At 33.5% G+C, this 23,452-nt stretch overlaps 2 protein-coding genes across 2 annotated transcripts; both read right to left on the bottom strand.

Moving 5' to 3' along the window:
* Positions 1–531: 531 nt before the first annotated feature.
* Positions 532–10,719, bottom strand: LOC145604165 (uncharacterized). The gene is made up of 17 exons (XM_081660116.1): positions 10,241–10,719; positions 7,095–7,197; positions 6,809–6,878; positions 6,663–6,701; positions 6,463–6,580; positions 6,320–6,377; positions 6,065–6,129; positions 5,871–5,877; positions 5,432–5,492; positions 5,061–5,120; positions 4,925–4,944; positions 4,764–4,829; positions 3,808–3,975; positions 3,077–3,334; positions 2,412–2,624; positions 1,459–1,730; positions 532–942 (listed from the first exon to the last, which is right to left on the bottom strand). Exons 1-17 carry the CDS (start codon positions 10,330–10,332, stop codon positions 801–803), a joined length of 1,812 nt encoding a protein of 603 aa, XP_081516242.1. The 5' UTR covers positions 10,333–10,719; the 3' UTR covers positions 532–800.
* A 9,526-nt stretch (positions 10,720–20,245) lies between these two features.
* On the bottom strand, positions 20,246–23,158 carry LOC145604159 (uncharacterized). Its single transcript, XM_081660110.1, has 3 exons — positions 22,117–23,158; positions 21,827–22,016; positions 20,246–21,458 (listed from the first exon to the last, which is right to left on the bottom strand). Exons 1-3 carry the CDS (start codon positions 22,465–22,467, stop codon positions 20,860–20,862), a joined length of 1,140 nt encoding a protein of 379 aa, XP_081516236.1. The 5' UTR covers positions 22,468–23,158; the 3' UTR covers positions 20,246–20,859.
* Between the last annotated feature and the right edge of the window lie 294 nt (positions 23,159–23,452).

Below are 23,452 nucleotides of genomic sequence, written 5' to 3'. Positions count from 1 at the left end.
TTTGGAAAAACAAACATATAAAGTTGTATGTTGTGTGGTTGATTGATGGGTTGCAAAATTGTGCGCACAAATGTTAGAATATGTTAGTGGTTTACGGGTTTGCCAAGTATATAACTACATATCACCTGATCTATTAGATGTAACTATGAATAATGTCGAACAGACACGAGCCAATGACCATCCAGTTTTTTCACTCGTTGCTAACTCCCATATCACTACATTAGGATGTAAGCAACTGGATCGCTCAGGGTTGGAGCAGCTTGTCAAGCGCCACAAGTTGGACGAGTGGCTAGCTCCTCTACTCCAAGATCCGCCAACACCCATCACAGGTGTTAGAACCTCATCGATCACCCTTACGCTGTGAGGCCTGAGAATGGCTGAGATAGGGCACTGGGTTTTGCACCTCTCAAACACATTTACGTAGTATAGTATAGTGACAACAGAGACTGAGCACCATTGAACTCCTCAAATGCATGATAATGTAAAGTCTGTGATTAGGAGGGGGGACCAAAAAAAAAAAAACAAAGGAGCTGTAGTCCAAAAAGAACATTTTCATTAATTTTGATAATCATACATATGGGGTGGTATGCTACAATTGAAATAAACACAATCGAAGCCGACAGTGCCTAACGTCTGATCCTGATACCTGTTTATAGACTATGCCACTATGGTAATTTAAAGGGTCCATGAAGCACCCCAAAATCCCAGTATGATGAGAGAGCTCTATATATGAAAAATCAAAGGCTCGCCCAAATGAACAAATCAAGAGAATCTTAACGGTATACATAGTATGGATATAGCTAATCTGTTCTTGACCGATTTGAACTACTTTTTTGATTGTTGTACAAAGGTAACAGCCACCTAGACGAGTTCTTCTTTCTCCCATAACACCGCCAGTAGAGTATAAATAGAGCCACGAAAACACACAAGGGAATTGCCCACCTGGTCAAACATAAACAGCCAAATAAGAACAGGAACTTCATAAATTTATTAGATCAATGAAGATAGTACATAAGATGATTTTGTGAAGTCCTTAACTGAGTAGCAAATAGTGACACACTCTTCTAAGAAACAAGCAAGAAGAACATCTAGCATCAGGGTCAAATTTTCATACTTCTGACATAAACAGGTGTTTTGGAATTTTACTGATTTGGAGTGGCATAATTTTGGAATAAAAACCTAAGATGGGACAAGCGGATCACAATTAAAGTATTCCTTGACTCTTTGATAGATTTTACCCAATATGCTGGTTCTATATTCACTTTGTACAAGGTTTCGACAGACTGGTGAATCAATGAAATTGCCATCTGAGAGGCATTCTGAATGTTCAGCTAAAGAATCAATCAGAACTTTTGTTATGGTAAATTGCTGGAAACTTTAGGGAGGAAATCTAGCAAAAACAGACATAGAGGAAGACCAAAAATTCTTTGTCAAACAAGTGACAGTATGTTTAATTACCTGTCCAAATCAATGATCGGGCTGTAAACAACTGTTTCCCAAGTGCCTACAATGATGTGCCACGCGGGATTGTAATATAGAGATTCAGCTGACCAGAACATCCTCGTATATGTCTCCAAGAAAATGAACATGATCCATGCACCAATCTCTAGCAAAAAGAACTTTATGATAAATCGCCCCACCACCACCATCACCAAAGAAAAGGCAACCAACCAATTAAAAAGTCTGTTGTTGTACTCCTTAATAAATAGAGAACGCGACTTTCCCATCATCTGCAGAATAACATTGCACAGGTATTACTAATCAGCTAGTGAAACAGGACTTGCAAGACTGACTATGTTCTATCACATTTCAAAAAAGAAAGTAAAAAATTGCAGGAGACTTAAGTTCAGGTAAGTACAGAAGGAATACCAAATGCATTACACAAAACAAAGTTTGGATAATTACATGCAAGTTCAAATTAGAGTCAACAAGTTCAGGCAACGGGAGCTCAAGTGAAATAAACAAAGCTTATTTAACCCATTTTACTACTCAGATATTTGACTTATAAAGTTACTGATGTAAAGTTGTAGTTGCCACCAACCCCGACCTCAGCCCACACTTAAAACACTCTTTTACATACAATACTATCTAACCTACTTTTTCTTACACATGGTGCACTTAATACACTCTCCTTCTTACCCTCCTTAATTGTTTGTGCATTTAGTAACTGTAGCTAACTCAAAGGAACAGAGAAACTATAACCTACAAAAGGTTTTACAACAGCAGACCTTTCAGAAATAACAAAGTGAACCAATATGCAAAGAAAATTCTAAGGAAAACTAAATGATTTCTCTTTAGCAATATGTAATAATTAATTTGTCAAAGTATACAGGCAGGCAGGAAGATGAAGCCAAATCACGCAAGTAGGCATTGACATCTAGAGTGGAACATAGTAAATCATGAAACATAACCTTCATCATCCGTTGTTCATAATTGACTTTTGAAGGTCCAACACACAGTTGTTCAAAACTCTCATTGCACTTTAGAAATCCTGCATTGAATTTGGCCATAGACGGAAGTCTGAGCACCTGAAGCTGGTCCATCTTGTCCTCACAAGTTGTATACAGCATCTCACAAAGTTTTGTTGATTCATATTTATTTGCCATTACATAATTCTCAAACACCTACATAATAAATAGCAACACTCATCCTCAGTCTAATGTCCAATATCATTCTAGCCTGTTGTGAGAAATGCAAAATGCAGATAATACAGTACAAGTGAAAGATACTGCATCAAAAAAATTTGATTAAAATTAACATATAACCTAAAAATCTTATTATATACTTCAGGCTTCATACTTTTTTCATTCTTCCCTTACTAGTTTAAAAGATAACTGGCATCTCTTTCAATGTCAAAGCCCTTTGCAGATTAAGGAGTGTGATATTACTACATTACTAGTACTAGTTTTTTAACACAATATTGTTGGAAAAATGGTCATCAAAATATCAAGATAGTAAATCCAAAGGTAGAAACTATTCATGTGCAGTTTGAAAACGCCATAACCAAGTTACAAAGGCTTTCAAAGTTTCTACTGGTAACTGATGCTATGGTAATAGTTCAGCTGGATAAATGTACCTTCTTAATTTCTTCATCCAATTGATCAACTGATTTCTTAGCATGATTACGGCCGAAATGCTGTTGATCAAAAACTTTCATGGAAGCATCTCTAGAATCTTCATGGGCTATTTTCAACGAATCCTCAGAGAGAGGCAATTTCAAGATAGACATCTTTTCATTGTATAACTTCAAACACCTCTCAACAATTTTCTTATTAAAAACCTCAACAAGAGATCCAGTGGAAGGGATTTCTCCTTTGTTCAAAGCTTCAATAATCTGAAACACCGAAAGAATAGTTTTTCAGAACGTCGAGTCAAAAAGGAGCATCACACAATCTGATATTCACATCTTCCATATCAACCCCACTCAACCTCTCCCCTCTAGTATAGACGTGTAAAGATGGTCATTCTTATTATAGCTTCCAGGCAATCATAACACATAGTACACACATGGACATGCACATGCACACAGGTTACTAGGACAAAGGCCAAAAAAGGACCATTCAGTTTACATAATATGATACAAAGATATGGGAGAAAATTGAATATTAGGTTTGAAGATCAGTGAGACAAGGCAAAATATTAATTATGTTGCCAGGCATCTAGAGTCTAGACATCCAATCATCCAAGTCCAGCTGATATGGTCACTATCTCACATTATGAATTTGGTTTTAAAGTCTTGGAGCACTGCAAGAAACAGTCCCAAAATTGATCACAAAAATTACATTTTGAGTGGAGTACAGAAGGCACCTGTTCCAAAAAAGAAACAAACTCCTTCCCATTTAGCATTTTACCCTGCACAATTTTTGGTCGAACAATAGAAGCAACAAGCTCCTTCATCTGGTCCCTCTTTTTCACATAGCCAGGATCAAGTTCAGTGTCATTCATGTCACAGAGTCTTGTTCTCTGTAGATGAGGCTGTTTAAAATCCAAACATTAATATTTATTAGAATCTGCCAGTCATAGAATTAAAAATTTCCTTGCCTAAAATCCAATGAGCTATTCATAATATGATAAATGTATAGAAGGATGGATAAAAGGAGTGAGAAAATATCAGCATACTGTAATAAACTGATATTACTCGGTGTAATAACAGTACAACGAAGGAGAAAAACTCAGAAATTTGATTGACAAATTAATGGTTTTACAAACGATAGTAGTAGGTTTAGCCTACAAAGCTCCAATAGTGACTTTAGGTCACAACTCTCCTAAGAAACTACTCCAAAATCTGCCTGCCTAGTTCCTTCACTTACCTCTCTATTTATACCAAGGACTATTAACCCTAATAAACTAATAAAACTAGAATACCTATACTACCCCTCCAAGTGAGTCTATTACACATACAACCAGCAGGCAGATATAGCTTTAAGAGTTCCCACACAAATTGTCTAATTTATATAATGCTTGAATGCTTGATGATAAGGTCAACTATATCGACTATTGAACCACAAAGGCAGCAGAAGAGGGGCTGACTACAAAAAAAAACCGATGCAAATATATACATAAAGTCATAGACAAACATTCATGCAAGGATGCATGCTCAACTGCTTGAGTAATTTGCCTTATTTGAGTGCAAACGCCTTGGATACTGATCATTCAGGAGTATGGTCACTTATATTGACTACTGAATAAAGGAAACAAAGGAGAGTCTGAATACGAAACTTGATGCAAATATTTACTTAAAAAAAATAAAAATAAAAAAACACCTGTGGTAAGCTGAAAGCTGTGCTGCTGTCACCCATAACACCCAATGATTCACGGATCTGGTTAACCTGATAGATAAAATTCAACAGTAAGTCCTCTCCTTCAGGTAGACATCAGTAAGTTATCATGGAAGTATTCATTTAATCTAGTTAAGCATGCATACCTGCTCAATATCTTTGTCATCTGAGCGGACAGGTTAACAGCAAAACCCATAGTCAGAATACCCGTAGGGAGAAGTAACAAGACTCAAGATTAATTCATTAACTTAATAGACAGGTGCAATTAGGAACTAGACAAACCATTTTGATTGGGGATACGCCTAAGAGCTTCATTTACCATTTCTTGCACAGATTTCCCTTCTGTAAAGCACCAATAAGAATTAGTTCTTAACATGACTCAATATCATCCTCCTTGTAAAAATAAAATCATCAAATCCCGTACAACTAAAATAACAACTACAGTAGGGCCTAAACTTTATAGGAAGTTAACCTTGTCCAAAGATTTTTTATTTTTTTTGGAAACTCATTTTCAAAGGCTGTGTGACCTCAAGCAACAATAGAGACCCTTGATTGTCCAAAATCATTAATTGCATGTTTTAAATTGTTAGATAACCGTTATTTCCCCATCTGAAAGCAATCAATATTAAAAGCTGTAAGAACTTATAACTTACGTAGGAAATCACGTTGTATTAGCCATAGAAGCTTAGCAGGTTCAAAAGCTACATCTTCACCCTACAAAAATGAGCCAATTAAATCATAGCAAAAATTTCAGTCCACTATAATTGTATCATTTTGACTTTCACAATTGGAAATGCACAACTTTGATCTTTACCTATCTTTTAGTAATAATTGTAAAAGGTTATTAATTTGAATGTATACATTTGTGTGTCAAAAAAAAAAAAAAAGAATATATACATTTGAAAAAATTCCAATAACATGGTACATGTTCAATTTTGTTTTCATAGACTAGAAAAAACTTAAAGTATATGGAAGAATATGGTCAAAAAGGGTATGTGAATAGTTCAAAAGTCAAAATGGTACAATACAACATAAAACGCGAAAATAATATTTATCATTCAAAAAAATCGGAATTTGAAAAGGAGAGCATACCTTCACTCTGCTTTGTGTGTAAGAAGACATACATGGGCCAAAAAAATAGAAAAAAAAATAAAGTTAGTAATAACAATTTTTATTAACAGAGAAAGGTTGATTAAAAAAAATAAAAATTGTCATTTACAAGAAGTCTGTTAAATAATGGAGAAAATAGTTTATAAACAAATAATGTGTAAATCAAAATTCTTAACCTTCCATAAAATTCTTCAGCAAGCTCAACAGCAAAAGAAAGTCGTGATATATCTGCTTCACGAACCTGAAACAAGTAAACACCAATCACTCTGCAGCACAAGTACATCATAAGATCACATATGACATACATCATTGTGTAGGCAGGGTCAACGAAAGAAAGAGTTCATCTTTAACTTCTACAAGAAATATAAATAATAGAAAATACACAATAATAAGGAAAAGAGAAAAGAGTGATACAGGTAGAGAAAACAAACCGTCTCAGGCAAGTTATAGATAAGTACAGAACTCATTACAGTAGCCAGCGCAAAAATCCTGTGGAAGAAACATCAGAAAGGCTTTACAAAAAACTTATACAGACGAATTCCAGATTCAAAGTTAATTAAAGAGCAATATTTACCGGTCATCATAAACATTTGATTTACCAATGCTTTCAAATCCCTCTGTATCAAGGTAGAGTACAGATGTCTTGACACCATCAACCATCATTTCCACCGGCATTCCCCACACCCATATTCCTGCATAGTGAAATTTCAGGAAAAAATCAATAAATATCATGAAATTTCCAAAAGAGTTAAATTCTAACTTGTTAAATCATACCTTTGGTTTTAGTATCTCGCATGTGTCCAACCCCAAAACCTGTTACAAAATAGTTTTAAAAGTGATTATGATTAGGCAAAATTCAAGCTATTATACTTTCGCAGCAACTTTTTAACGTATATAGTACCACAATATTAGCACATCACCTTCATTACAAGAAAGTGACAGGAGCTGATTAAGTAGAAAAGATTTGCCAGATCTATAGGGTCCAATCACCTACAAATATAACCACAATGAAGTCAAGAGAAACACGTAAATCTACATATGCAAGAAGCTTAGCATCAATAATCTTTGTACAGGAAATGCTAAAAAAAAAAATTTATCTACACCATCTTGACGTAGGAGGGAAAAAAAATCAAAATAGATAAACGAGCAGTATTAGAGAACAGATGGAAATTGAAAGAAATATTTAAAATAACAACATTAGCTTACAGCAACAGCGGAAATTGGTGTTGTTATTCTCTTAATGGCCTCCAATCCCTCCATTGAAAGGCGTAATTTTGTATGACCAGGATCAGGTTCTACAATGGGAAACCTGTATAAACAGAGACCAATGTCAGTATTGTCACCATCATGACATTCCTCAATCACAAAAACACTCTTCCTGGGCAGCACCCACACAAACAAATAAACAAAAAAATGCAGTGAAAGATAAAATGTTAGGAGCAATTCAAAAGAAGGATTATGTGGGTCAACAAGCATATATTCGTATAGAGTGAACTAACATTAGGCTCAAACAGACATATATTTTCATGGAGTAAGCTACCATCAAACAAAGATCCCCAAGATAAAATGCACATCTCACATAAGACGTGAATTGTCAACCGTGTAGGATAAGGGTAGCACAAATCAAAATGCTCATGAGCGGTACCCTAAATGTTAGAACTAAAATAGCTCATTCCTGACTAGTTAAATAAAAGTAGTATAGCCAATTTTGCATAGCTTCAAGACTCAATATAAAGATAAATGAGCAATGACCAATCTATTAAAGCTGAGTAGCTGAATCAAATCGAATTGATGGTAAATTTGATAATTGGAATCTTCAGTTCAATTAGCAATGAAGAAAAAACATACCCGCACTTCCAAAACAATGACACTATCCAACACTTCCCTACCCATTACACCCAGTCTCCCACTCCAAAAAAAAAAAAAAGGGAAGGAGAGAGAGAGAGAGAGTAATTCTGGAGCAACATCACATGATTCACATCCATGCAGCTTTATGTCTTACCTATGACTAATAGTCTACATAGCTCAATCTTGCTGTAGAACAGCATAAGTTTTTAACCTTCCTCTACATAATAAGATAACAAGTCCTTCATGGACATCTGTATACTCCTACCTACGACTAATGGTCTACAATGCTGAATCTTGCTGTAAAACAGCATAGGTTTGTGGATTTCCCCTACACAATCTGATAAAAAGCCCGTCATGGAAGTTAATATACTCCTCTTTGCCTATGAAAACTAGTTTGAGACTTTAAGTACTAAATTCCAAACTATGGCTATTACAGTCATAATAGTGTATCAACTAAAGGATATATTTAGGAGAAACAAAACAGCTACATAAGAGTATCAGAAGTACTGAAACCTATGTTCTGAATGAGAAAATTTTGCTTTCGTGATTGCAAAGACATAATAGCAACAGTAAAAACATGACCCCTGGTTCAAGATTAAAAGAAAAAAAACCCTATTGTTGAAGCTCATATGCACATAAAGGGAGGGATTCACGCAATAATTCATTTCACAAAATTTTGAGGACCTGCATTACTTATTGGCATGCACTCTGACATAATCTTAACTACTCGCTAATTGCCAAGAGAAAACAGGACAAGTATCTAAATTACAGGCAGCATGACTGGCATTCTCATTTTCAAGGAGCAACTTTTGAACAATATTATACTGTAGCTAAGGAAAAAAGCTTATTCATCTTACAGGTTTGAATGAAAGGGTAGAGCAGCAAACAAATTGTTATACCACTGAAGGATTGGATTCATTTATCGCATGAAGTGTTCATTACAAAGAGGTCCAATAAGTAAATCACTTAACCATCAACTTCACCATGTGCAAAGCATGTGCCTCTTACTGTTTATATCACTGTTTGCTAATGATTATATAACAAAAACTTCTTGACAATTCTGCAGCATCTCTTAAACAAGTTTCCATTTACCTCAGTTCCTTTGTCACTCAAAGTCTTTCAAACATATAAAAGGACCTATTCTACGTTCAGATAGTAATAACTGAACACAGGTATGAAAATGAGAATTCTTCTGCACAAGCTGTAAACTTATAGATTTCCTTCATAATTAATTGAACTACTCTCACATTAACTCCATCACTCAATATAATTATATATGTAAAGGCATCTTGGCAAATCCTATTATAAACCATTGCCTTACGTAATGACTAGTTTCTAATTTTCCAACATATTATATGTAACAATTTTCTGAAGTCAGAGGGAGAGAAAATTTTCCAAATCGGTGACACATATAGTATAGAGAACATATCTCAGTATACACCTTAATATGGTGCACTAGTCTGTAGGAAATTATCTCGATTCTCCTAGGATCATGTGACATTCTTAACTTGCAATGCTGTCACGTGATCAATGGTTTTCTTGCTTGTCTTTATCTGATGTATATCGTAAAGGGTCCGAAATATTAGAGTTGTAGTCTACCTAGTCTCTACCTATTGTATAAATCAGGTGGAATGCATGTAGCAGCCACCACAGAATACTGAAGCTGCATAATACATAGCAGAAATTATGTGCTAACAGAACACAACTGAAATAGAAAGAAAAAATCTTTCTTAATCAAGTTTCATTTTATAACTTCAATAATCTTCACGATTTATAAAAGATACTCGTCAAAAGATACGCACAAACACACTCAACTCAAGTCGAGTAAAATATTCGACTATTGTTCATCTTCTGTCCAGTGGAATTTGAAGTTTGATATTCTTCAATTAGGTCAAATGCCAGTTCTTTGTTCCAATCAGTAAAAACAAAAGTAGTTCAAATTGCTAAAATTAGTATGTCAAAACAAAGTTTAACAACTTTAAAATCCCCTCTATTTCTGTTTTTGCCTTTTTGATGCTCAAACTATAACAACTAATGTGGTATCTTGAATCTTATAAACGATCACACTTCCTCTCTAACTCTGTTACTTGTTCCAATTCTCTTTTCAATACAAAAAACTAAGTTCTTGGTAGAACCTATAAGACCACACCCTAATCAATTTCACCGGCATTGCTCCAGCAAGGTACCGTCTTGCCGGTCATTTCTCGACACACACGGCCCTGCCCACGGTTGCACAATAAACTTATAATGTATGTAGCTCACACAAAATGTGACATAAGTTATGTCATGTATAGAAATTTACTCAATTTGAGCATACATATTAACATATACTGATATACATGCAATTAATACTAAATTCACCCAAATCCACAATTAAAGCAGCAATTATAGACAAATACACGAGATAAATTTCAGTAAAATTTAGAACTACCTAAAAAACATAAACCTTGATTGACCAAAAAAGAAAGCTATAAACTTGATGAAAGAGAGAAGTTATAACATACGCTTGATGGAAATCATCAATTGAAGAAGACCCAATTGCAAAAACCGATAAAAGAATCGAAATAAGCAAAACCCAACTCCAAATCTTCACCATTGTTCTTGATTCAAATGTAACCCAGATGCTGTAAGATCCCAGGTGGGTCGGGTCGGGTTGTATCAAATTGAAATCAAGAACCCATCATTTGAATTGATGATTATAACAACCCCAGAAAACCCAATTGGATTAATTTGGCATCAAATCAAAATCCCTCAAAATTGCATAAATTGGGTTAAGTTTTATTACGCTTAGAATCCTTGCCTTGCACCGCTTCTTCTCCTCTTTCGGGCGGTTTAAGGTTTCCTTCCACAAATTTTCCGAATTAATATATAAAATATTTTCAAGAAAAAAATGATTAATAAGTTTATTATATATTTCGAGTGAGAATGTTGAAGATCTTAAGAAGAGGAGAGAGAGTTTTTTGAGAAGAACGAGCTTTGAGATTTGAAGATTTTGAGCCATTGGAGGTGATTGGGCCATGGGGTAAATTGGGAGAATGATAGGGGTATTTTAGGTAATTCATGTTGGTTATAAGACTTATAACGTAAATTGTTATACGTGGCTTGAATCTATTGGATAGTAATGTTGGTCAATGGAGCTTAAGAAGAGGAGACTTTCTAATTTCAATAAGTTCATCTTTTGAAACATGTTGACTTGATCATGAATTCGTGTAAGTGAGCATTTGCCTAATGACCTTATTGAAGGAGCATTCTTTTTTTATGCTGCGATTTGAAAGTGTTTATGTAGGCAACAAAGCCGCTTGATGTGAATTTGACATGTACCGGTATAATGGCCTATTGGCCTTGTTTGGTAAAGAGTTACTTAAAAAGCTTTTAGCTTATTAAACACTATTAGAGGTTTGACCATTTTAAAAAGTTAACTTTGTTTTCTAGGTAAATTGCTTTTTAAAATTAGCTTTTTTAGCACTAAATAAACTAAAATAGCTAACAACAAACAATTATTTACCAAACCCTTTTACACAATCAGCTATTTACAACCAACTAATCAAAACCAATTAATACAATCAACTATATTAACCAGCTAACCACTAATTACTAGTAATGGTTTAGCGGTAGTTAACCTAGGAAATCTGATACCATAAAGGAAATAATTCTGTGAGTATTGCATTCACTTCATAGCCAATATATACAAATTACAGCCTTAACATAAGGCACTAATTAAGCTAACAATAAGGAAAGAGCTAACTATGAACAATATAATAGGCTATAAACATGGAAACTAAATTATCTACATTGACTAAAGATATATTAGAATAATATATCTTAAGGCAATATCATTTGTTATTTTGATAGTACTATTTGTTATTCTGATAGTACTATTTACAAAATATCAACTCCACGTACTTTTTAAATTAAAACTTGATTAAAGATATAGCCTACTTTAATACATCATTACAATTTACAAATGTAATACAAAGTACTTCGTAAATGTTGAATATTGCACGTTTGCACCCCAAAAAATTATGTACTCCATGTTGAATGGCTGATTAAAGAGCTTGGTGTCTTAAAGTGTCAGAAGGTTAGTAGGCCTATATGATTTTAGTAGCCCAAAACTCAGAAGGTCGTTCAGCCTATTAACTCGTTAAGCTCGGCCTAATCGAAAGCCCAAAACTGTTCCACGTGTTTATTTGGAATTATAGTGCTGATAAGAATGTGGGCTTTATGGCCAGTTTTGGGGTAACTATGTTGTCTAATAGACCCAAGCAAAATAAGCAATGATCGTAACTTGAGATAAATCTATAATAAATTATGCTACTTTTACTTTTAGGGTCTGTTCTCTCCATCTAATTTTTAGTTCAGTTCAGCTTCAATTCAATTCTTAATTTCTCTCTCTCTCAAATATTCAGTTTAGTTCAGCTCAATACAGTAAATCAGAACATGCCCTTAGTTAATACAAGTAAGAATTATCATTCGTAATTTTAAGAATGACTTATACTATCTGCAATTAAATTAAGTGTTAGAAGAGTACTTGTTTGCAACATTTCATCATTCATCATCATACATTCATACATATTACATCACAATTGCACCTTTTTTTTTTTTGGACAAAATTGCACTTTGTTTGAAAGAGTATAGTCACGTACTATATATCTAAAATGAATGAGTATATAGATAAAAATAAAAAAAGATCATATCTTATATCTTCGTGTTCCATACTACTTAAATAACTTGATCAAATATTTACGCTCATTTATTTATACCATATGTCATTGCACTATGTCTTCATTGATTAACTTATAGTCTTATATAAGTACTCCGTACGTTAATTTACAAATAAAGTTAGATAAGATTTTTTATTTGCTTATATTAAACATTTTTTTTTTTTCCTTCTTTTTCGATTTGCATGTTTTTCCATGAATACGGTGTGTATCATGCTTTTTCTAAATTAGTTGTTTAAAAGAACAAGAGTGGACACGTAAAGTATTTGAGTACCATTTTCTAAAACTACTTAATCAAAACAACAGTGAAAACCCTATATAATTTTTACCGTAAACTTTTTTTAACTTTTACCTTAGAAAATTGACACTAGTTGAAGACTTGAAGGTAATCTTTAATCATAGCATGACTTTTGTTAGGCAGCAATGCCTTTAAAATAGAGTGATCAATGTTAATGCCTTACGACTTTAACATCATTTTTGTCAGCCTTTTACACCTTTTTTTTTTTTTTTTTTTTTTTGGTTTTTTTAATTTTATTTTATTTAGCACCTGTCTTTTTTATTTTTAACCGAGACTACCATCCCATGCATGCTGAAAATGTGACTACACCTATAATTTTATTTTACCTCACTTCATTATTTTATAATGCAGTTTTTTTTTTTTTTTTATTTTTTTATTTTATATTTTTCATCATTTTATATTTGTAGAATACTTTATTATATGGTATATAGTATATACATTGGTGATACGAGTAGTATAAATTAAATAATATACCAGTAGTTGGTTACACAGTTGGCGAATATTACGGTACTTGTAGATGGTAACAGATATAGTTGCACGTGAATGCATTATGCTTTTGCACTCTTGTTTGGTACATATCCCAACTCAAGACTGAAGATAAACGTCACTCATTTTTGGAAAAATTAATAACCTACGCACTGCACTACAATACAACTAAGGGTCTATTCTAATAAGTTGAATTTCAGTTCAGCTTAGCTCATCTCAGTTCAGTTCATCTCTTAATTTTCTTCTCTTATAAAATATTCATTTCAACTCAGTTCAGTTAAGTTAAGTTCAGCTGAGTTCAGTCAACGAGAACAGGTCCTAAGTAACTAACTACTTCGTATTAACATTCTCTTAGACAAGTATTATTAGCATTAAATAAGGAGGTCTCTTATCCACCTCCTACAATGTATACTCATGTCTCAACTTATTCAACTACCACCGTATATTCCTTTCGACCCTTCATTTCATAATATTACACCGCATTCTAATCACATTATAGTCAAAATATTAAGAAGTTTATAAAATGGAGGATATACAAAAATTCGGACTACAACTATTGTTGATATGATGGAGCTTCAAATGAATAGAAAGTAACGAGTAAAAGGATAAATGAGATTTTACTGTGATCATAGTGTCATCAGTGATACCATATAGATTTTGATTATTGATCCTCAATAAGAATTTAATTAATACTTAGCTCAAAATTATTTAGGTCAACATCAATTAGCATTAAATAAACCTAAAATATAATACTCCGTACGATACCTCATTGATTAAATTAATCTCAATTCGATATTACTTGAGGAATATTATTATATTTAACTGAAATTTGAAGCCTTAAACAACTGCGAGTACTACATAATGTTAGGGAATTGATCGCCTTTAACCATTAGAAAATTAAATTACGATTAGTAATATCTTAATGATTGATTACTAACACAAGTAATTCGAGATTACTATAAGAAATATAGATATATATTATTTTCAAGTTGGCTCTTAATTTGTTAGTTTGGAAGAGTAATTTTGCTTTTCTTTTTTCTCCCACCATATACATGTCATAAAAGTCATATGGATGTATAATTGTATATTCAAGTCAATATATCCAATACAACCTTTCGATGGATCGTTAGTCAAATTTTCTGACTTCACCCTCTTTAATACTTCGTATTTATAAATTATAATTACTTAAATATAAAATGTATAGCCTCTAATCAAATACAAGAAGTATACAAGCTAACAGTCCGGTGAGATGGATCAGACTTATAGACTTGAAGTTTACAAGATTAAATCACGTCAAAGCTATTTAAAGTGAGAATTCTCTTATCCACTCACTTTTAATGAGTCTAATCTGCAAATATGAATTAGATTTATCTTTAAAAGATGTCGATTCAAATATAATAATAATAAAAAAAAAAGGCGACGAGAAGTCAGCCAAAGTTAAAGGAAACGCCATAACTACAATTTTCCAAGCAAACAATGACACAATGTTCAACATAATGTTATTCTACCTAACTAACAGTATGAAGAAGAAACAAAAATTATCTCATTAAAACCTTATCTAACTCATGATATATATGTCGTCATACGAAGAAGAAGAGGTGGTCCAAAAATGCATGTTATATGAAATACTTTAGACCTAAATATAGTGCATGTTTACCTGCACTAAGAGCCGAGGTAGGATGATGAAATTCTCGTGTCTTTGGCAGTTTTCTCTAAAGAGGAAACCCCTTCAACATCTCAATTCACGAGTATAGAACCACCCCCTCTCAACGACATCACCTCGTATCCTCGTATAAGACGACAAATCTCACGATATATATATAACTCATTATAACTTTACGGATGAGTATGTATTAAATTAAAACGGTCTTACATACAATTAGGTGTACATTAAACACTCGATAATCTGTTCAATGCTTCATACACATGAAGCATGGTGTTATGTCTTGCATAAACTTGTAATTAATAATCAAATATAATTTGGTCAAAACAATAATAGTCCCTTTACATTGGAATAACTACTCTCTTAGATATTATCTCTCAAAATATGTGTCCCTCCTTAGAGTCTTTACTCAGGGTAGTTGCATGACTATTATATGAGTTGAATAATTAGCTTTATTAGATTTAATTACTTGATTATTCTAATTGCATTTCCGCCATTTATTGATTGATAATAACGTTAGGAAGATTGGAAGAAACTAAGATAAGTAATCTTGATTTGCCATTCAACCTACTTTCAGATCAAGTTTATCATATCACGTACGATAGCCTATGATCAATCGAGTAAAATCCCTAAAAAAATAAATAAGTAACAACTCGAGAAATTACTACAATAGAATCAATCTAGCTAATCATTTTGAATGAATTAAACCAAAATGTACATTGACACCCACCAACAAAAAATTAATGGAAGAGTGATGAGTTCACTTAATGAATGATAATTGAAAGTAAAGCATGGTTATTCAACTAGGTCATATTGTTATTAACTTACCAAGTTCATGACCCATTATCAATTCTATATTTTATAGCTACTTAATCAAAACTCAATTATTCCAAATATACTTAACTTCAGGAAGACTCAAACTCAAGCTAAGTCTTACGAGCTTAACTCGCTTTAAGAGTCAACAAAGAATGTAGAAAAACAAACACAATTAAAGCATACATCAAACTATAATAAAGTTCTTCCAATTTCAAAATAAGTACAAAAAGTTGTTTTACAATAAATTTTCTGTTAGTTTTTGATCTACAATCCATAATTTGATTTTTCATTAAAGAATCTCATAAATTATAAGAGCTCGGCCTGGTCTAAACTCGACTAAAACTCGCCTTAAGCCGAGCTTGATCATCCACAACCACAAGTTGGTCATATAGTACACCTAAATTTCAAGTGATCAAGATAAACACTATTTATTAATGTATTATCATTCCTTACTTGATACTACAATAACCTCCTCTCTCTAATCATTTTTTTCAACCCTTTAAATGTCAGTTAAGTAGTTAGTTAGTGAGAATAATGCACAAAATGTACAAATTAGATTTGACAATGCAACCATCTGAATCTATTGACTTTCTGTACATCCCTTGTATTTTAAAAATCATACATTAAACTTTTACTCCTCAGACAATACTAAAACAATAATAATCTCTAACAAATCAATACAATATATACTGTTAAAAACAATGTAGGTCAACCAAGCCCACTAATCTCTGGTAAATTCCAACTACCTTCGTTGGTTAAAGTCTAATCAAGCCGTATTACACACAAGATCTGAAATCGAATCCCTTCTGTAAAACGGATTATACATACACTGGAAATTAAAATAAAAAAATAAATCAGAAATAATAAGGATTCTGACAGGCAAGAAGCAATTAAATTTGTTGACAGGGGCAAGATTATTGATAAACTACCAAGTCTGAGAAATAGATGTCAGAAAGTTAGGTGAAACATTGCTTTCTTCACATAAAAATGGTTTAATAATTTCTTAAATAAGAGAGTAAAATTGATTAGTTTTTCCTGCCAATAATATACAACTCCAATTTCTGAATAAACCAAAACCCCTAACTCTGTATTTTATACCTCTTTCTTACGTCACAAATTTAATCAACTTACTCAGCCATAACAAAAAGACAAGTATATAGCTTTCAAAAAATTTGGTGAAAAAAAATTGAACATCACCAAATTAGATTATTTAACCCCAAAAAAAATGCAATGATTGTTCAACCAGTTCTAATATTCATAAATATACTAAGCTTCAATTTCCAAGATATTCTTAATTTTTTTCTGATTAATGTGGACCCTCCTAAGTACGAGGTGTATGAATATATAATCAGACTACTAGTAGCTAAGCTTACTCAAATTCATGAAAGTTGTAACACAAGAACATTTACTGATCGATTTCCTTACAATAAATTTCAGAGTTGATGGAAGAGTGCAGTGATGTGATGAAGTTATGTGTAGTTTTTAATTTATGCAGTGCTGCTATGAGTCTATAGTTTGCATGTTAAGGCAAAGTATTCCTGGTGCAATATTATGATATCAACAACCTCTAGTATGTATAGCCGTGAGGCAAATCAAGTTGCGAATTTTGTTGCAAATCAACGATAATTTAGAGGTCAAACAAGGAAGGTAAAACGGAGTTATTGTCTTAAAAGAAGACGACAGTCTGTAACTATTCATGGTTAATCATTATCTCATATTCTAAAAATAAGTAACGTTAAGATAAGTTTCGAAAGTTAACAATGCTCAACGTAACTATATAGTGTGGTTACATGAATGATAAGGAAAACAATGCGAACATTCACTAGATGTGGATTGGAAAAGGGTTTACATTAGCTCGATTCTCTGAAGAAGGTCTTGTTACTAGTGGCTCGCCAATTATCCACATAAACTAATAACAAAACACTGCTCAGTAGAATTTCTATTCAAGGTGATTAACGGTTATTAAGTTCAATTTAGTTTACAACGATATCTATGTTCGTATGGTGACAAATAGATTCAGATAAGTTTGATTTAGGAACTTAATCAATAAAGAGATACGGAGTAATATGAAATAGAACGGCCATATTTCTTCTAGAGAGTGCAAATAAAAAGTTTACACAAAGGAACTAGGTATGTATGTAGATCGGTGAAACTCCTATAATTAGACAAACATTTCTTAATGAAGTTCGGCTATATCAATGCTTAAATTTGTAATACATGCCTAAAAGGTTTGATTAGTCTCAGCAAGTTTCTAACTCGCTTTAAATTGTAATCTTAGTGCATTTAGTGAAATATAATTAAAGTGACTTTGAGTAATTACTTGAAGCCATCACTTGTGCTTCAAAGTATCGCACATAGTTTGTGTGTTTTACTCATTAAAGTAAAAGCCTTTTCGACAAAATTCATCAAAAAACTGCATATGTAATTCAAGTTTTTGACACATTTGGTAAGTTTAATTTTAGTGCAATTCCTAATTATAGTCGAATTTCCATCATTAGAAAGAGTCGCGGAGACTCTTAATTAGGACTCAAACCAATTAATTAGAGTAAATTACCTTCAAAACAATTATCTAACCCAACTTAATTAGTTGAGATATTTAGCATGTAGATAGGTTTATAATAATATCACCTTCAAAGAATAAAAGGTAGAGAAAAAACAGGGGAATGTAGCCGTTAACAAGCAAACACCTTATGCAAACTTTATGCGCAACAACCCTTGATGATAGGTTCACATAAAAGACCAAAGCTAAAGGTAAAAGAGCCTGAAAGTGAAGCACAGGAATTATAATTATGTACAATTTCAAATAGACCCTTCCTTCAAATTTGAGTAAACAACCAAATTTGGTGACCCCTCCACTCCAACCCCACCTCACCAATATAATATTAATTAATTTAATAAAAACAAATAAAGAAAAAAAAAAAAAACCATACCCTTTTCTTTTCTGTTTGTCCCATACTATAAATTATTAATATTGTATAGAAATCACTACTTTACTCTCACATTTACTATATACGAACGTATCATATACGGTCCCTTCTACCTATACGTAAAACAAAACAGATCAAAGAAATTACAGTTGTTGATAAAGTATACAAATCGATTGTGAATTTCAACCATAAAATTGATTGAATTGGAGCCTATTCTCATACGTTGAAATTCAGTTCAGTTCAATTCTTAATTTCCTTCTCTTATAAAATATTCATTTCAGTTCAGTTCAGTTCAACTCAGTCATTGAGAACAGGCCCTTGGTCTAGTGTGGTAAAAAAAAAAAAAAAAAATTTATTCCTGTAACATTAACTTTATTTGAAAAAAGGGGTAAAGGTGAAAAATAAAACAAATAATGAAGGTTCGAGTAAAAATAATACAGGAAAAGAAAAGGAAATGGATCCCACCGACTATTAACTCTTTGCGTGTACAATGGGTCACAAATAGTGGGCTCCTCCTGTTTGTTCCTCCTGGTGACCAAATATACTCCATTTGTCAGCCTAAAAAAAAGTTGATAAAAATAAATCCTATCATAATAATAATAATAATAATAATTTCTCTTTCTCCTGAAACCATTTAAATCCCTATTTTTACTTACTAGTAGAGAATAACGTTTCACCAGGCATCCCATCACAAAGGAGACACATTTTGAACATATTTAAACATCAAGGAAAAGGATTGCTTAACCATAACCAAGATTATTCATGGTATCTAAACATCACCACCTCCAGTCCTCCACCACATAATAATCCTAATAATATTCGAGTCTATGTCGTTCAATTGTTGATTATGGACTCGAGAAAGTTCTGGACTAGTCGAGCAGAATTAAAACGAGGCTAAACACCGCCTTTTTATTGCTACAAGTGAAGAATCATACAACCACAAAAAGAGAGAGCTTAGATTGACTGAATGTGGGAGGCTTCCCTAAAGAGTAAAGAACCATCTTTTTTTTTTCATCTTTATAAAGAAGGTAAAAGATCAAACTCACAACCTACCCAGTAACAAGCTAAGAAACACAAAAAGAACAAAAACCCCATATTATTATAAGTGTTCACATGAAAAAACATAACAGAGAAGAATTAGTCAAACATTAAAAAAAAAAAAAAAAAAACCAGATCAAGTCAAATTTATCTGATCAAACCCAGAATCTGTACTGAAAACTAATTAGAAGTACTAGTTTCTAATCTACTTTAAAAACCATTTGATCTTATCCAAAATTAAGATTAATTTATAATTGAATTAATAAAGAACAGTAACAGATATAAAATAATGTTTATTTTTTTTATAATAATGTTCAAATAGTGTGATGAACATAAATTTTCTCACACCACCTTCAATCTCTCACCCACAATAATCGAGATAGCACGAGGGTTCAATTCAATTTTCTCACTAGATTCTCCACTTCCCAGTTTACCAAGAAAGTAATCTAATTAAAATATTAAACTAGCCTGAAAAGAGGATATAGAAGTTGCTAAACAACAAAAATAAAGCTGAATTCAGAATTCTCACCTTTCTTTTACTTTCCTTCCCCTTTTTCTTCTTCTCCCTTTTGTCTTTGCTGTATTCTCAAATTGTCTTAAGCTACTGCAAATCAGATAATTAAGATTCACACCCTTTAACATTAACAAACAGCAAAGGTATACATACCAACACAATCGAACATTACGAGTCGATTGAACAAATAGAGAACAGCGAGAACGAATTGAATAAACAGATATCGAATGATGGAAAACGAGATCAAAGGTGTATATAATTGAAAATTAGATCGAATGAACAAAAAAGATTGAAGGTGTAATACTATATATGACAATATATTTGCTGCTTTTTTTGTATATTATTGATATGATTCATATCAGTAGGTAGAGATTGTAATATAATATAACCCTTACAACAAAAAACCAGAAGGGATTGAAGGGAGAGAGAGCTAGAGGTGAAAAGCTACCACCCACCCATGCAATTCACTTATCAAGTAGTAGTAATAGTTGTTGCTAGTAGTAGTAAGTAGTAGTTAAACATAATCCCCTCTATAAACTTTTGCATCTTCTTAATAGTAAGTACCCAAAAAACTAACTCCCTCAAAAAAGAAAATTTGGACCAAAAAAGGGATAATATAGAAACAAAAAAAAAAAGGATCAAAATTTCATCTTGTTTCATTCTCTATGGTTTCTCCTCCATGATAGAAGCTAAACCAGTGATGACAACCTCAAGTTCAGGGGCTTTCTTGGGATTATTGTTCCTTTTCTCCTTGACATCCTCCTCACCTGAGCTCTCGGACATCTCGAACACCGACTCCGATGGTGGCGAGCTCCGGCTCTGCTCTGACTCATCAGCTTGGTGGTGATCAGACTCCGCGGCCCTATTAGGGCTCGGCCCATCGGAATTGATGACAAAGCTAGCAGGGGAGAGTGGGCTTGGGGGCGGAGTAGCGGTGACAGTGGCAGTGGTAGTGGTAGTGGTAGTGGTCGAGGCGGGGGCGATTCGGGTGGGTGGAGACAGCCACTTAGCCTGAACATAATCAGCTTTTCTCCAAGGAGGGATGTGCATACCCTTCTTCTTAAGGCTTTGTTTAGCAGCTTCAGAGAGAATACATATAATCTTCGAAAGGCGGTCGGATTTTCCCACAAAGATGTGAGGGAGTGTCTGAAGGACTGATTTGTAGGTCTTGGTTGATCTTGCAACCTCAAATTCTGACCTGAAGTCTATGTCGATTATCAGTCTCTCTCCTCCCACAATCACATCCACATACTCATATTCCCCTGTTCCACAAATTCCCCAAAACTTCAATCAATTCATTTTATTTGCAAATTATTTAATTTATATAACCCCAATTAAACAGAAATCACTGATTTCAGGCATAAATTTAGAGACCAATATCATAAATCATCCTAAAACAGAAATCACTATAAAATAGGCAGAAATGTAGAGAATTACAATCTAATCTTTATACTACAGTATAATACTACTATTAACACGGGAAATTTCCAAATTGCTAATAATAATCAAGAACTAAAACTTCCATATTTCGCATTCAGACATCAAATTTGGAATATAATCAGGCCAATTAGAACAAATAAACTACCAAATTAAGCTAAAATTTAATTGAATTGAGAGGAAATTAAATTACCAGCTGGAAAAGAGGGGGATTTCTCCCATTTAGATTTGCAAATTGCAGCATCATACCCAAGCGCCATTAAACCTTCAATTACAATCTTCCTAAGCTCATCTTTTCTCTTGCATGTCTTCTTCTCCGCCACAATCTTGGCCGTATCAGCCAACACATTCCTCTCATTCACACTCGCGCACACCACCAAACTCTGCACTCGACAACCAACAACAACCACCACCACAATTAGTTCCAATCGAAACGATTAAAAAACGAAGAGACGACAATCGAATACACACACAATCGTTTACCTTGAGAAAGTCACAGACATCGGCGGAGGACACAGTGTTATCCGACTCACCATCGGACCCGTCACTTCCGTTGCCGTTAAAGCAATTACACCGGTTCCTCCCACACCTAACCGCAGACGATTGCGAGGGTTTCTCGTTGCTCTCCTCGATGAAATTCTGAACCATCTTAGCTAAACAAACTGAACTCGGCTCAAACATCTCCGACGATGCCACCGGAACAGTCGGCTCAGAAACCGAGATCCTGAACAGCCGTTTAAGCCGCGACTTTACCATCGGCTGCTTTGCCGGCTCCGACACCGGAATTTCGCCGGCGCCGGCGTCAATCGGCTGAATCTTCATCGATAACGGCATGATGAAATCGATGATCAAATTCCACACCAAAAACCTTGAAAATTCTCTCTCCTCTTTGTTTACACTAACTCTGATGAAGCTTCGCTTTTCTCAATCCTCGGTACTCCATTTTTGTCATTTTAACCTCCCAAAAAACACGAATTTCAGCTCGATTTTTCCGCTTTTTTTTCTCGAATATCAATTGATGTAGATAATCTTTAAATCGCGCTTCATCGCCATTTCTCGCATCTCCCAACAAACCGATTACCAACTTTTTTTTTATCCTAAATATTAATTATATTGATTACAATTATAACTATAATTATATATATAATTCACGGAATCCGAGAAAGATTAAGCTTAAATTATACCCTAGAAATGCTTCAACACCTTGTGATTTGCGAGGTAAAGCATGGAATAACTTGTAAACTCTGCTAAGTAAACTCAACCTTTTTTTCTTAATCAGGAAAAAAAAAAAAGCAAAAAAAAAAAGAAAAATCAGTGTTCAAATTCAAACTCACACGAATTCGCTGCCATTATTTCTCAGAGTAAGGTGAAGCGGTTAGACTGAATTTTCATGGAGGAGAGAGAAAATGGAAAAAAAAAAAAATGGAAGTTTTTTTTTATTTATTTTTTTATTTTTCTTTAAATTTTTAGAGTTTGGTGGTTTTAGTTCATCGGTTTAAAAAGGAAGAGAGAGGATGAGAGTGTTTATGTGTGAAGAAGGATAAAGAGGAGACAAAGGAGGCTATGTGAGTTTTATAGGAGTAATGCTGACTAGGATTGACCATTTGCCACGTGTTCATCCTACGTGGCAGGTGGGTTAAATTAGGTTCGGGATTTCCAAAGCTGAATGTTACGTGCTGTGGTTCGGGGGGATATTTGTGTTTTCGTGGTACGACCGTTTACAGCCACGTCTAGTGTTGGTTACGCTTCATAGGTGGTTAAATTACCAAATTACCCTTTGTTAGTTTTTTCTTCGGAAGAAGTTGGTGCAATGTTGTAA

This window comes from Chenopodium album, chromosome 2 (assembly GCF_948465745.1).
Source record: "Chenopodium album chromosome 2, dcCheAlbu1.1, whole genome shotgun sequence".
NCBI lineage: Eukaryota > Viridiplantae > Streptophyta > Magnoliopsida > Caryophyllales > Amaranthaceae > Chenopodium > Chenopodium album.
Note: the sequence above shows the minus strand (reverse complement) of the source record. Positions and strands in the feature narration are given on the sequence as shown.

Coding starts and splice junctions, on each gene's coding strand:
- LOC145604165 (XM_081660116.1), bottom strand. CDS start 10,332: ATGGTGAAGATTTGGAGTTGGGTTTTGCTTATTTCGATTCTTTTATCG. Junction 6,581..6,662: donor GCGAGATACTAAAACCAAAG/GTATGATTTAAC, acceptor TTCACTATGCAG/GAATATGGGTGTGGGGAATG. Junction 3,976..4,763: donor CAGCTTTCAGCTTACCACAG/GTGTTTTTTTAT, acceptor GATTTTAAACAG/CCTCATCTACAGAGAACAAG.
- LOC145604159 (XM_081660110.1), bottom strand. CDS start 22,467: ATGCCGTTATCGATGAAGATTCAGCCGATTGACGCCGGCGCCGGCGAA. Junction 22,017..22,116: donor ATGTCTGTGACTTTCTCAAG/GTAAACGATTGT, acceptor TGTCGAGTGCAG/AGTTTGGTGGTGTGCGCGAG. Junction 21,459..21,826: donor ATCCCCCTCTTTTCCAGCTG/GTAATTTAATTT, acceptor TTTGTGGAACAG/GGGAATATGAGTATGTGGAT.